Genomic DNA, 14,675 nt, shown 5'->3' with positions numbered 1-14,675 from the left:
TTTCAAATACTTTACAATGGTCTGTTATTCTTATTTTCATATTTTTCTCCCAAATGAGCTCTTGCGCATTTTGCACTACCATTAATGAAAATATTTTCCATGCATGCTTGATATGCTCTTATTTTTCTAGTACTCACTATTATCCCACACTCGCAATTTCCGCTGTCATTTCTACTCAGTTGTCAACAGCTCATTTGCCGGTCAGTCCGCCAGTCAACTAGTCAGTTCTGCAAACATTCTCGACATTTATATTCGACATACTTTTGTGGGCTATTGATATCTTCAGTAGACTTCATTGCAGCTTGGCTTATAGCCTTGGGCTTTCTATGGGCCATCGCTCACTTAAGGAATTCATAACTATGCCCGACAGCCACATTTACGCTGTGGCTAAGCAATATGATTTTCTTTTTTTTTTTTTGTTTTTTTTTTTTTGATTTTTGTGTTTTTCTCCATGTTTTTCTCCACCCAGCGCAAACGTCTTGCGTTAGGCAAATACAAATGTCATGCTGACTTTGACATGTGGTTAGAAAATTTTTTAGCAATATGAGCTGCTTTATGAAATTTTCAGATTTTCTTTAGTGAATTTGAACTTTCTGCATTTAACAGTACTCATGCGGCATTTTGATATTTGCACAGTTCATATCAAACCGCAATGCTCAGCCACCATGACAGTGATAAGTTGCGAAAAATAAATGCATGAATGGTTTGAAAATTGAATGGTGCAAATGGCAAAAGCATAAATTTATGAAAACACAAAGGCCGCATTTGGGAGAAGTGAAACTTATGAAAGCAGCTCTAAAGTAGGCATTCATAGAGTCATATGTTGATTGTGCCTACTGTATGTCAAATGAATTGAAATGATGTGATGTTGGAAATTGGCTGGAAAAAGGTCCACTCTCCATTTACGACATGCCAAAGGAACTTTAGCGGAATATGTGTAAGAATATGACAGACAGGCATGCAGAGTAAAGGCTTTGTATGCAAAGCGAAGAAAGGAAATTGATTGATTACAAAGGGTTGACGCAGTAAGAAGTATTCAAATAACAGGGTCTGCAGATAATTTTGTTATTTCAAAATATCAACAGCAAAGACGAAGTGTTTGAAAAATAGCGTTAACTCGGGCCGCAACGCTGAAAATTGCTACCCAAAGCCATGCGATTCTAAGAAGCTGCATTTCTTTCTTTAAGGCTATAAAAAAAATGTATGGCATTAACTCAAGCAGAACCGCTGATCTAAACGGCAGGATTTTACTAATCCAATTTGGTCAAAAGTTTGCCAAATGTTATCGAGAACTACATGAGAAAGATTACACTCATGAAGTAGAATATTTTGCTTTGAAAGTTAAAGAAACTATGTTAGCTGTGAATACCAGTGAATGCTTTTTCGAGTAATCTACTAGCCTTAATGACACTCAACTCCGAAACGATTGCTCAACGTCTCGAAAAAGCGTGCAATTGTTAGTAAAGAACACCTAAAATTGTTAGTTCATTGTTTTTTAGAGTTAGAGAAACTATTAAAAATAAAAATAAATAATTAGCGCATACATTTCTGTTAGGTGTTTGGCTTATTTCCACCTCCTATTATAGGCGCGCGTCTTGATGTTGTTTCGCAAATGAAGGGACCTCTAGTTATAGTTTTAAGTCGACTCGGAATGACAGATATTTTCTATGAGGAGCTTTTTCATGGCAGAAATACACCCGGACGTTTGTCATTGCCTGACGAGGGACGACCACTATTAGGAAAATCTTTTTCATTTTGCGGTTTCGTGTATGAAAAAGCTATTGAACTTTCAATATTACACCAAGTGACATTTCTCTCAATATCTACTAATCAGAGGAGCGTGCAAAGCTTCGACTTATTCAATTATTAATCGTCATAAAATGAATAGAAAAAATGTACCAACATTGGTTGTTGTTCGTACTGTACGTTGAGTGCTTGAAAGCAGCCATTTCCTTGTAGCAATGACGTTCCAGAAATGAAATAAGTTACAGAGAAGATTCCACATTATTTGATTACTAATTAAAATTAGTCTTCGTAAAATGGCCACCCGCATTTTGTTTTCTTCTAGAAACTGTATGTGGATCGATTGCATCCCGACTAGGCGGGAGGGTGTGTTCTAGATTAAACTTTGTTTAGTTCGGGTAGAGTGGGGGAGCCGAACAAAACGGGTGTATTGTCTGGGCTTCTGTGTGAGCTTTAAATTTACCATTTTCTAAGACATTTGGGAGACACAGCGGTCTGCTGAGGAAATGTAATACTAAATAAATACTTTCAGGCGGAAAGGAAATTTAGCGCAAGTGGCTTAAACAAACTTCAATAATGAAATTTTGTCTTTTCATAGAAAAGGAAGGAATCGTTTTAAAGGAAAAAATAAAAGTTTTCATTTGATCGAAATTACAAAAGACCAAAAATACCAAAATTTGTGAAAAGGAATGCAAGAAAGAAGAGTTAGAAAGCATTGTTTAAATTTTTTTTTTACATATTTTTATTCAATAGTATGAAAAACTCTTATTAAACCTTTAATATGTTTTCTCTTATACCGACAGTTGTTGGACTTGCAATTCAAAGAAGAAATACTTAAAAAAATTTAAATTTTATGTCACTATAACTATAATATAACACCTAACAATTTCTTCTCTCCCTATCTTACCACTTATGCCAATGTATAGTAGATCGTCCTCAAGAAATTTAATCATAATCGAAGCGACGAAGTTTTTAGGTCCTACACTTGACGTGCTTTGCTTTCAAACATTCAAACATTCAAGCTTTTATTCTCTTACGCTCCAGATGAGCTACTCTTTCTGAGAGTACCACGAAAAGGGTGTACCCTCATTTTGGATGGATTTTACGAGGTATAAAAAAAAATAAAAGATATACAAAATGAGCTTAAAAAATCAAATAGGCAGTTGTATTATTCCAAAAGCTCCCATAAATATTAAGGTGCTCTGCTATCCTCCTGCCCCCAATATCCCAGTCTTCCTAATCTAAGCACAAACAAAAAAGCTATGAGATGTACTCACTACTAATACTAAAAACATAAATTACCCTTTGCCTTATTTTTGTCCCTTTATCGGTTAAGCCGAATATTACCAGACTCATCAAGGGTTAGTAACTAAAATTTTTCTCTCCAATACATTGAGTAATTTTTTTTTTTCATGAGCATTGCTACCTGTAAAACATAAGAACCCTATTTTACGAATAACTCTTCACCCTACCTGTTCATTGCTGCCCTCTGAAACCTTAGTAAATTTCTTTTCCGAATAAATATTTAGCCCAGCTATCCAGGGGCTTTCATATTTCCCAGCTTAATAAAGAACCGCTTGCTGCAATATTTGGTATGCTTGCGGACACAACTCTTAGTTAACATATATGAGCCCTTAACTGAAGGAATGAATCCTTAAATGGAAAATGTAGAAGTGGAGTTAGCGGAGCCCGCGTTCTCACAATTGTCGTGCACATACAAGGCCAATCTGAAAACAAACAATTGCTTAAGAGTAATCCTAAAACTTCTACATTATATCCTGCATTATTGCTCCATCTGCTATTTATGTTGGTTGTAAAGTTGCTAACACGAAGCAGTGAATCTTTTTGCAGAATTTTTCCAATTCATATTTGTTCAGATTGACGTTGATCCAGATTCGTATCGCTTTCTAATCTTCAATATGAGTCAAAGCCTAAGTCTATTAGAAATTGAGGTCGAATATGGAATTTTAAACTGAAAACCCTTCTTACAATTTGATATCGATGGACTTTCTGTAATTTTCCCAAATGTTTGGAAGTAATTTTTCCTCTAAAAATAATCTTAAATAAGTCATTATATTTTGGAACTCTCACCGATATCTGAACACTAGGCCGGGCCTATTTGTGGGGAGGCAAAACAATCGCCCATGGTCTGTGAAAATCATATTTTAGGTATCAAAATAAGAAATTTTGCCGAAGGAGCCATACCTCTAAAACGAATTCTGATGTCCCCCAATTTGGGTCGAACTTTTTAGTTTCTTTTCTCATGTAAAGGCCAAAAATGGTGATATTTTGAAATGATTGTATGGGGAACCCCCCAGGTGAGTTCCAGGGGGTGTGCCACTGGCATGGGTGTATCGGCCGTCCAAAGTTAGTGGGGGTCGGTCATACATTTCGACTCGATTGTAGCACTCTAAATGGGTCAAAGTGGGATTTTTCGTTCGACCCAAATTGGGAGACATCAGAATTCGTTTTAGAGGTATGTTTCCATCGGCAAAGTTTCTTATTTTGATCTCTAGAATACGATTTTCACAGAGCAATGAGCGATTTTTCAATCGAGCCGCCCTACTGAACACCAACAAGTATATCTACAACTTTTAAAAGGGGGAAATAAGAATTAAGTAGGTAGTTATAAGTACAGGTCAATTTCTAAGCACTTGACGGTTTCCAACTCTTTCGAAACCATTGACAAAGAAAAGTTGTTCTTTGCCACTACAAATCTAATTTAGTGCTATCAGCACGTGAATTCGTTATTACACGATTTACAGTGTATAATATCGTCGGTTTAGCGAATATTCCATTAGAGTATTCTCAGCAGAGTATCAAGTCGATTGCATTTACATGAATTTTTTCAAAGCTTTCACTAAGTTTCTGACAACATTTTATTATGAAAGGTCACCAAAAGATCGATTCACGAATACATAATTGTTGAAAGCATCGAGATGTCGAGGTTGAAGGTTCTTCAGCAAGATTTTTTGCTACAGTATCAAAATAATATTTTTAACAGTACACAGAGTTTTTGGTCTGTCAGTCCATTTTCTATCCTCCACAGATCCGGTTTCTTAAAATTTTCTCACTTTTCGGACTTTGAATTGCCGACTAATTACACCAAAAAATGACAAATTTTGCATAAAGTTTGAATTATTTTCACGGGTTTTTGCAAAGTGTGAAATTATGCATGCATCTACTTTATACACTTAAAAGATGACTTAAAAAAGGAACCCTCTACGAATTATTTACTACTGACATCTGTTTAAATATAAACTACTTGAAAGCCACACGAAAAAGCTTCGAGGCAACAATTACCAACTATTACTAACTACTACTTCGCGCTCATCTCTCCATACGAAAACTGGGTTTTGAGGGTTGTGCTAGGGCTATCTTTCCAAGCAGGCAAGATTGGAAAGAGGCGAAAGTCGCCACGGATATAGGTACCTCTGTTTTCACTGACGGATCCAAGATGGAATCTGGAGTGGAAGAAGGGGTTTTCTCTAAATCAGCCGATATTTCGGTCCCCTTTAAACTGCCGGAAACGAGCAGTGTTTCTTAAACAGAGATCTTCGCGATGTTGCATGCAAAATGCTTAGGGATTGCTGTTGGAAGGGAGACATACATATTTTTCCTCCATAATCAAGCTGCGATCAAGGCTCTGTCGTCACCGTATTGCACCTCTCTTCTCGTTAACTCCTGTAAGGAGACACTCAAACGTCTCGAACGCGCAGGAAACATTTCCCTTATCTGAGTTCCTAGGCACAGGAATGTAGAGGGAAATGAAATTGTCGATGAACTTGCCAGGGAAGGGTCGACAGAACCGGTTTCAGTTGTCCCTTTCTCTGACATTGGTGTCCCCTTGACCGTTGTTAACAATTTTTTTCTAAAAAAAGCGCAAGACAGACGGAGGTCTGTCTCATCGTGTGTTATTTCGAAAACACTATGGCCTCAATGCGATAGAAACAGCCCGCCTATGGTGATGGGAATCCCCCGCCATTCAATTTCCAAGCTTATTGCGGTGTTCACTGGTCACTGGGTGATCGGCACTCATGCGGAGAAGCTTGGAGTTCCGTACAACCCCTATTACAGAAGCTGTGGGGATCCTGCAGAGAAAGAGACTGTGGAGCACTTTCTCTGCAAATGTCCGGCTCTGGCGGCTAGGCGCTAGAGATTCCTTAGCGTGCTCTCTGGGAATGGCTTAAAACAGTTCTCCAGCCTAGATCCCTTTTCTCTCCTCCACCACATCAACAGCACTGGATGGCTGTAGATGGTTTTCTCTTTCCTCTTCCTTCCCACTCTTTTTCGCAGGTAGTGGTCCAGATTATGGTATCAAAACGGCACGTAAGTGCTACTTGTAGTGTACCTGGCGTACTCTTGCCATCTAACCTACCTACATCTAAGCATCACTTTGGATATACTCTTTCTGAATTATATTTGCTTGGATTTCGATCTGTTTTCCTGTAGTAGGTGAGATCGTATTTATACAAGAGGCATAGAGGTAGGTTTCTGTACTGTTATATTTTCAATATTTTATAGTTTTCCTTATAGTCAGTTTGAAGTCAAGTTTTCTTGGCTTCATGAAATAAATATTATTAAAAAAAATTAATTAATAAATCTGTGTACTTTAAAGTTGTGAGCTACTTGAGTACTAGTCACTGGAAATATTCTACAACTAAAGGGTTACAAAGTTCTGCTTACTTCTGTGGTATTCCGTATATAGCACCATTCTCGAGACCAATAAATCCATACAATTTTCAATATATTCTTTGTACTAAGTTCTTTGAAAAAACCATATCTAATTATATTTTCTATACTATTCTGTTTTGCAGAAGATGCAGTACACATTACAGCGATACTCGGCGAAGGTGTCATCTTCAATTGTCACGTCGAATTTCCCAATGATCATCCGGTGCCGTATGTCCTACAGTGGGACAAGAAGGTGAGCGAAACGGTACGATATCACAAATAATATTTCTTCTCTAAACTCTCTTTATTAAAGCGTCCAAAACGTTTTGTTTGTTTACTTTTTTCGATAAAAACAAAAACAACAACGTTTGAGAAACAATTTAAGAAAAAATGAAGAAAAAAACAAGAAAATTAAAAAATATAAATAAACACTGAACGATAAGTAAAGTCAAACAAACACACGCAATATACCGACAAAAACAAGTAAATATATATTTATATATAAAACAAAGAAACTCAACTTGTACTACATACATATGTACATATATGTAAATCTATACAAAGATGCGAAGAGAAAAGTAATAAAGGGCGAGTTGAGCGAAAAACAAAAACATAAAATTCAATGCCAGGAAAGTGGTGTCAGTGTGTGTGTGTATGTGTAGGGTTGGCTTAGTATGTGTGCCTAATAACTCTTTGTTCCTAGCTGTCATGCATGTATGTGTGTGTGTGTATGTGCATATGCACACAAGCATGTCAGACTAAAGTTGAAGTTAAAGGTCCATCCTCCCACAAACACACACACAAGCAAAATTGTGCAAGCATACACACCCATTAATTCCACTCAAATGTGAGTATTTAGTATTGGCTATGAACTTAACTGTTTCAAATGCGTGCAACAACAACAGTAACATTTTACATATATGAACCAAAAAATAACAAAACAAAAAAAAGTACTGTAAAGTAATTATTTTTAACAAATGTTGCTACTAATATTAATTTGAAATATTTGTTCGTTAACTGACTTTAGTTTAAATGTGTTTTGTTTTGCTGGAATTTGCATTTTCATATATTCGGTGTTAAAAGTTAATATTATGATAAAATGAAAAATAAACAAAAATGAAAAAAAAAATGTGAAAACCTTGCATTCGGTGTTATTGGCTGCTGTTAGTTGAAATGTAAATTATTTCAGTTTAAAATGGAATTTCTGTTTAATAGCGCTGTTTGGAAAAAAAATGATATATGGTTGCAAAAATTTAAGCTTAGTTTTTGAGCTATATTTGCTTTTCGTTTTCATTTTGAAAGTTATGAAATTAAAACGTAATTTTTTTTTTATTTGCTTTGTTAATCCTGTTTACTTTGGTTCTTTTCTATACAATACATATCTACTTTTTTTTATAAGTAAGCCTTCAATATAAATAAAAGCGTTTTATAATACTGGCATACGCAAAAATGCGTTTTTTCCGCATTAGAATATTTGAAACAGCTTAACTTACTTAAATGCTTTTAGCTCTAAAAAGTTGAACCACTACATATAAACAAATATATACCTATATATATATACAAATAAATACTATACAGAACAAACACAAAAACAGACCTATGCGCAACTATGCAAAAGCAACAAAATATGCCGAAGTTGTCAAGTGAGCTGATGCAAAAAAAAAATTAAAGGAAAGGGAAAGTCTTCATAGAAAAGATTTGCACATTAAAAATTTACTGCTTCGGAAGCAAAAGTTATGAATTCTGATTGAAAAATAATAACATTAATAGGAAAAAAGAAAAATTTTTCAATTTTCAAGAAAATATACAGCCTACGTGACATCTATATTCTACTTTTATTCATTTTTTTTTTTTTTCATAAATATTAGAAAGTATAATTTTTTGAAAAACTATTGACAACAAGGCTGATTGTCACATGAGAATGCGTTTAAAAGATCAAGCGAAAAAATACGAGGAAGGAGCGATTGGCGTTTCAAGCAGTTCCCACAAGTGTAGTGTTCTTAGGTTCTGGGTAATTTTCACAGGATCGGTGAAGCTCAAGATGCTTGTGATATAATTTATAAAAAAAATATTTTAAAAACTTTAATCTTGGCACACAACAATATACATGCATCGTATAAAATTTTGAATTTAAATTAATGAACAATTGGAATGCAGTAGAGGTAATCTACCACAGCTCTCGTCGATATTCCTCTACTCTAGGACTGCTGGTGGAATAATTATGCTCTTATAACCAAAATTAAGGAGCACGTTGAGTGAGCTATTACAATTGCAATAATAACAAATATCAGTTGAAAATAAAATTAAATGAAAATAAAAAAATACTAACACTAATAAATACTGCTTCCTAACCCAGATTTCTCAGAAGTTCTCAAATTAAGATAAGAGCCATGGCGCCAGAAAGCTAGTAACAATAAGAGTAAGGTCACCTGAAGTTGATAGATAAATTGATTCTTTGATTTTTGAATAATAAATATATGAACAAAATTTAATATTTGGAATTATTTCATAAAATCAATTTTATTTTTGAGGTAATTTTTTTCCATATGAATTGTCTGTAGTTTTCAAATAAAATCCAAATAGTAAAATAAGAGTTTCTTACAAATTAATATTGAAAATTAAATTTTTGAAAATTATGTAGGAAAACTATTTAATTTTTTTTTTTATTTTAATCCATAACTGCCACTCAAATTAAATTTTTTTAAATTAATTTTTTTTTTTTTGGTTTTTTTGTTTTTTAAACAAATTCCGAATAACAAAACAAAGTTTCTTGAAAATAAGGAAAATAAATATTGGTTTTTTTTATGTTAAGGCAAAAATTTAAATTCTTTATATCAATTATGTGTTTTAAATAAAACGCGAGCAGAATAATAAAAATATCTCAAAAAAGGATTAAAATTTAAATGTTAAAAATGTTTTAGAAATATTATTTAAATTCTTTTTAATTTTAGTCCATAACTGCTGCCTAATTCAATGAAATTAATTGTGCTGTTTTTCAATTAAAAGCCGAGCAGAAAAAAACCGGAAAAAAATATTGAAAATTGAGTGTTTGAAATTTCATCATAATTTCTCTTTTTTATATTTTAAGCGTACCTTTTTTTAACCAAATTCTTCCTACTTTTCAAATAAAATCCGAGTAGCAAAATAAAAAAGCCTCAAAAATACGTATATATAAATAGTTGCACTATTTCTTTCATTTCTAAAAATATTTTAAAACCATAAATATGCCCAATAATCAAACCGGCAGCCAAATTAATTAAATTATTTAGTTTTGTTGATTTTTTTTGCAATATTTAATACATTATTGCCATTCAAATAATTAAATTTGATTGTGTTTATTTTTTCAATTAATATTCGAGGAGGAAGAAAACAAATATTCAAAAAATTAAAACAGAAAATTTACTTCCTGAAAATATATTCAGAAAATTATTAAATTTTTTATTTTAAATTAATAATTGCCGCCCAAATAAATTAAATTAATTGTTTTTTTTTCATTCAAATCTGAGTAGCAAAAGGAAAATATCTGAAAGAAACTTTAGATAATCTAAGAAAAAATAATCCAAGAAAATTTCGGAAAAATTACTTTGTTTAAAGCAGAATTCTTACATTTTTTTATTGTTAAATCGGAATAGGGAAAAAATTTTAACAAATATTATGGAAGTATAGTTTTTGAAAGCTTTGGAGAAAAATTATTCTTATTTTTAAACAATAGCTGCCATCCGAACAGTATGCTCAGCAAATAACCACACGACGCTAAGAAGTGAGATGTTTTTCTTTTGTTTTTCTATTAAAATCCGTGTCGTAAAAAAAGTCTTCCAAACAAATATCAAAAACTCAATTTGTGAAAATGTTTGCAGCAAAATTATTTTCTTTTCTGCGGCAAAAAATAATGCGAAATATAAATATAAATATTTTTTCTTGAAAAATTATTATACTCCCTACTGCCTGTGCTTATAAGCAGCCGCACACTTAGAGACCAATTTGTTTCTATCTTTCAAATAAAATCTGCGCAGCAAAAGTACAAAATTAGAAATTAGATTTTTATGGAATTTTTTGTTGAAAAACTACTGAATATTAAGTTTTTGGAATTTTTTTGGAAATACGATTATATATTTATTTTTTTTTTTTTAATTTTAAATCAATAACTGTCACCCGGAAATTATTGCTCAGCAAACAATCACACTCTGCTCAGAAGTTCAGTGTTTTCTTCTTTTTTCAATTAAAGTTCGAAAAATAAAATTTTTGAAAATTTTGCAAAAAAATGTGTTTCTTCCGTAAAGCAAAAAATAATATTCAATATATAGTCATATGTCACATCAGGACACTATCTCTATAACAGATATTAAAAGTTAAATTATTTTGGAAAATAAACTTGTTATTCCATTATTTTGGTTCCAAAATTTACCCTGAGTAAATAGCCATACGTTCCCAAGGCATTTTTCCAATGCCAACAATGATACTTTACTTCTTACAAAAACAAAAACAAAAAAGCAAAGAACTGTTAAGCCGGAAAATAAAGAAAATATGAAATTTATTTTCTTCATGGAAAAAAAATATCTTACTACCGTAAACTGGGTAACCACCTCAGCTCATTGTGACAACTGACGCGCTGCAGCAAAGCAATAAATACACACTTACACATATCCAAAACAATAACAACTCAATAAGCGCTTTATTAATGAATTATATTTGCGTTTATTATTTGAACTGCCAAAACACACACCCGTTAATTAATGAAACAAAACCAGCTAACAAATTTAAACAAAATTTAACATTTTTACAAATTCCAAAGTTTATACCAAAATTCAAAAGTCGACAATAACGAAAACTGGAAAATATGCCCTAATTAAAAGCCCAAACAAAAAAACTTATTGAAAAGTAATTAAACTATCAAAAATCGAAAATAATTTGTTAAAATTCTAAAAGAGAAAAAAAAGAGAGAGTGAGAGAAGAAAATACACCCTGCATCCATGCACCACCATGCGCCATAGCCACCGTCCACTAGCTAAAACCATCCATCTAGCGAGTCACTCTGCAGCTCACCACCACCACTTTGAAAAACTGCCATTTGTAAAATTCACCACAAAAATTGCCTGCTTATATCCTCCGTTCTATTAGTTTCCTCTCCTTTCACATGGATACTATTTTCGAACACTCACGCTGTGTGCAAAAGTAGTTTTTCTTTTTCACCGTACTTAGATATTTCTTATGCCACTAATTAAATTGCAATTCACTAACAACAACAACAAGCAAGTTCACTAACACTTGCTCAGCACTGGGCACTGCTTTCAAGCACATGCAACTACGTAGCTAGCAACATTTTTATCAGCACTTTCCGTTGACAGAGACCTGCGATTCATAGCAGACGAAGTGTCACAAACTTAGTTTGCAATCTTTGTTGCATAAATGCATTTTACACGTGATATAGTGAATAATTTGCAATGTGCCACATGCATAGATACTTTTCGAACTAATTCTTTTTGGACACTCATTTGATAGTAGTTATTGGAAAATGTGTGGAAAAAAATACCTAAAAAGGAAGCAAATTATTCAAGTGCATTTTTGCAGCAAAAACGCATGACACAACCATACATGTGTGTGTGTGTGTTTGTGTGTGTGCAGAAGTTTGCATGAGTTGCAGCTACATTTGTGTACTTCATAAGCCACAAGTGCGCTTAACTATATGCTACACTTCCACACGTAGCGCCAAAAGCGGCTACTGTAGCACCCAATTTTCCCAATATTTTAAAGTAATGCGAGCTCCACGTCTCAGGCATTTGCCCATTTACTACTACGGCAACTTACGCACCTACTACTCATTCGCTTCTTAACTTTTTACCTTTCCCACAACTCAACTTTCTCACTCACTTGTGCTAAGTATTTTTTGGTCTTTCTCCGCTCAATAAGTAATTCGCTCAGTTGAACAGTAAAGTTACTTCTATTCCACCTCCCTCACCACTCACCTGTCATCCCATTAGCAGCAGCGCATAACAGTGAATAGATACATTTATTTGTAGAAAAATGTATAAAGTTTTGAATTCCATTTGGAATTTCAATTAATTTAATTGCACAGAAAATGAAGTAGTGAATTGAAATAAAAGTTGAAACTGTCCACTCATATTTACATATTTATCCACACGCCTTTCTGTATATAATTTTTTTATTTTTTCCTTTTTCTCTTAGAAGCTATTTTTGAAATGCTTAATTGGTGATGGCACGCAAGCTGTAGTGTATGGTATTTACGATTTTTTTTTTCTTGTATTTATATATAATATATACACACACGTTTATATATTTCCAAGTATTTTCATTAATAAATAGTTAGCAGATTTTTTACGTATCTGTATTTGTTGTAAATTTATGTAAAATTGAATGTTTGTTATTTTAATTGAGAAATGAAGAAAAATGTTTTGTTTTTGTTTTAAATTCTTTAAAGAAACATTTTTTTCTAAAAGCCGCCGCTCCACGACAGGCAAAGGAAAACCTCCTCGAAAGTAATTCTGTCATGAAAAAGCCCCTCATAAAAAATATCTGTCGTTCGAAGCAGACATAAGACTCTTCCATTCACGGAAAGGTATCAAGCCAGCCACGACAAATAGGAGAAGGAGCTCAGCCAAGCAACTAGCAAAGGACGTAGGCACCAATCATATAGGTATATCGCACCCTAAATACAAAAGAGGCACAACTCAAAATTTTCCACTCTCGAGCTTGACTTGTTTACAGTAGCGCAGAAAACAAACTATTTGACATATCACGCTGAAATTTACCATGTACGCTTATAACAGTCCTACCAAAAAACAAAAAATGTATTTTTGCCATATGTCATCCGCGGACCGTTTTTTTGATAACGTCTCGTTCATATTTGAGCAGAAGATACATTTTGAGTTGTGACCCTTTTGTATTCAGGGTGCGATATGTACTACGTACCAAATTCTCAAGTAGGCATCGAAGTTTTGCTGAGCAGGCTTACAAAAGTCTTTACTAAAGCATGCAATATCTCTTGTCACCCAAAACAAATAAAACACAAATCTCAGTCTCCTTGGTAGAAAAAGGAGCTGGGAGCTAGAAGACCATATGTACGCGAAGCCCTCAAGCTAGTGAGGTTGGCAGAATGTGAGGTTATCTGGAAAGAATAAAAATATGTATGTACTTAAGCGGCCTCGGCAGTCTAGCGTATGCACAGTAGCCTGCCATCCTAGAGGTTGTGTGTTCGAACGCCACGTAAAGCACGTTCCTCGTTCATTCCTCAACTCCAGAAACTTATCCTTTCCATACTTACTCAGGTGCAATAGTCTACACATTATTTGCATTGTGACTGCTAAAACAAGCAGAGTCAGTGGCATTGCATCAGTGGCGCCAGCAAGAGAAAGCGGGCGATCGCGGTAATAGCGCAGACACACGAAATTTACCGAAGTCCTCAATCATCTGTGCGATGCTTCTGCCAGAAAAATATGAAACACAGATGGCGCTCCAAGTAGAATAAGAAGGTGTTATTCCTAAGCAACGACAGGTGGGCATTCCCACTACTTAGGACAGGTAGTGTCAGGCTAATCACCTACCCTGTCAGAAATCAAAATAAATTAACGAAACCCACGCAAGACTGAGTCTGGTCGAAGTCCTATGCTCCCGAGAGGAGTGAACAAGAAAAAAACAAAAAACCTTAAGCTCATAAAAAAGGAAATCCGTGTTTTCAAACTAAACTTCTGGTAGGACTTCTGCGCAGGTATAGAAAAAACGGTTGAAGTGGCAAGGCTTATACAGCTATTGTTAAAGCATCCTTTTGTACTTGACTTTTTCAGGAAGGAAGATGGTATATGGACCAAAAACAGCATAGAATCTTTAGAAGATCTCATTACCACCCACTTTCTAGACTGTGTTGAGGTAAGGAATACCGATAAAGCCAGGATGACAGTGAAACTCGTAAAAAGCGATATAATTACCCACGAAAGACTGGATTGAGCAATTAATTCTTTTGACTCTTTCAAATCGCCTTAACGAGATGGTAGCATTCTTCTCCATCCATCATACAAAAAGCTATACGCTTAGTAAAATACCATGGCTGAAGAATATTTACGAGGGATGTTTGAAGCTAAGCTATTTAGCGACAAATTGGAAAGTTGCGAGTTACGAAAGATTAAGAAAGATTAAGTAAGTCATTTTCAAAATCTTTGAAACACTTCTGGTAATGCATATAGGAGACGGGTTAGGTCCTAAAGGACTGTCAAAATCACAACACGCGTACATTAAAGGCAGATCTA

General features: G+C 34.1%; 1 protein-coding gene across 3 annotated transcripts in view; it reads left to right on the top strand.

Annotated features, from left to right (window-relative positions):
- Positions 1-14,675, top strand: part of LOC128863498 (protein turtle) — a 234,167-nt gene that overhangs the window by 42,955 nt on the left and 176,537 nt on the right. For all 3 annotated transcript variants that reach the window (XM_054102694.1, XM_054102692.1, XM_054102695.1), the window contains exon 2: positions 6,561-6,682. In XM_054102694.1, coding sequence (XP_053958669.1) covers positions 6,561-6,682 — 122 coding nt within the window. The remainder of the gene's footprint in view (positions 1-6,560; positions 6,683-14,675) is intronic.

Source organism: Anastrepha ludens, chromosome 5, assembly GCF_028408465.1.
Source record: "Anastrepha ludens isolate Willacy chromosome 5, idAnaLude1.1, whole genome shotgun sequence".
Taxonomy (NCBI): domain Eukaryota; kingdom Metazoa; phylum Arthropoda; class Insecta; order Diptera; family Tephritidae; genus Anastrepha; species Anastrepha ludens.
The sequence above is the reverse complement of the archived record's forward strand: the minus strand, read 5'-3'. Positions and strand labels throughout refer to the sequence as shown.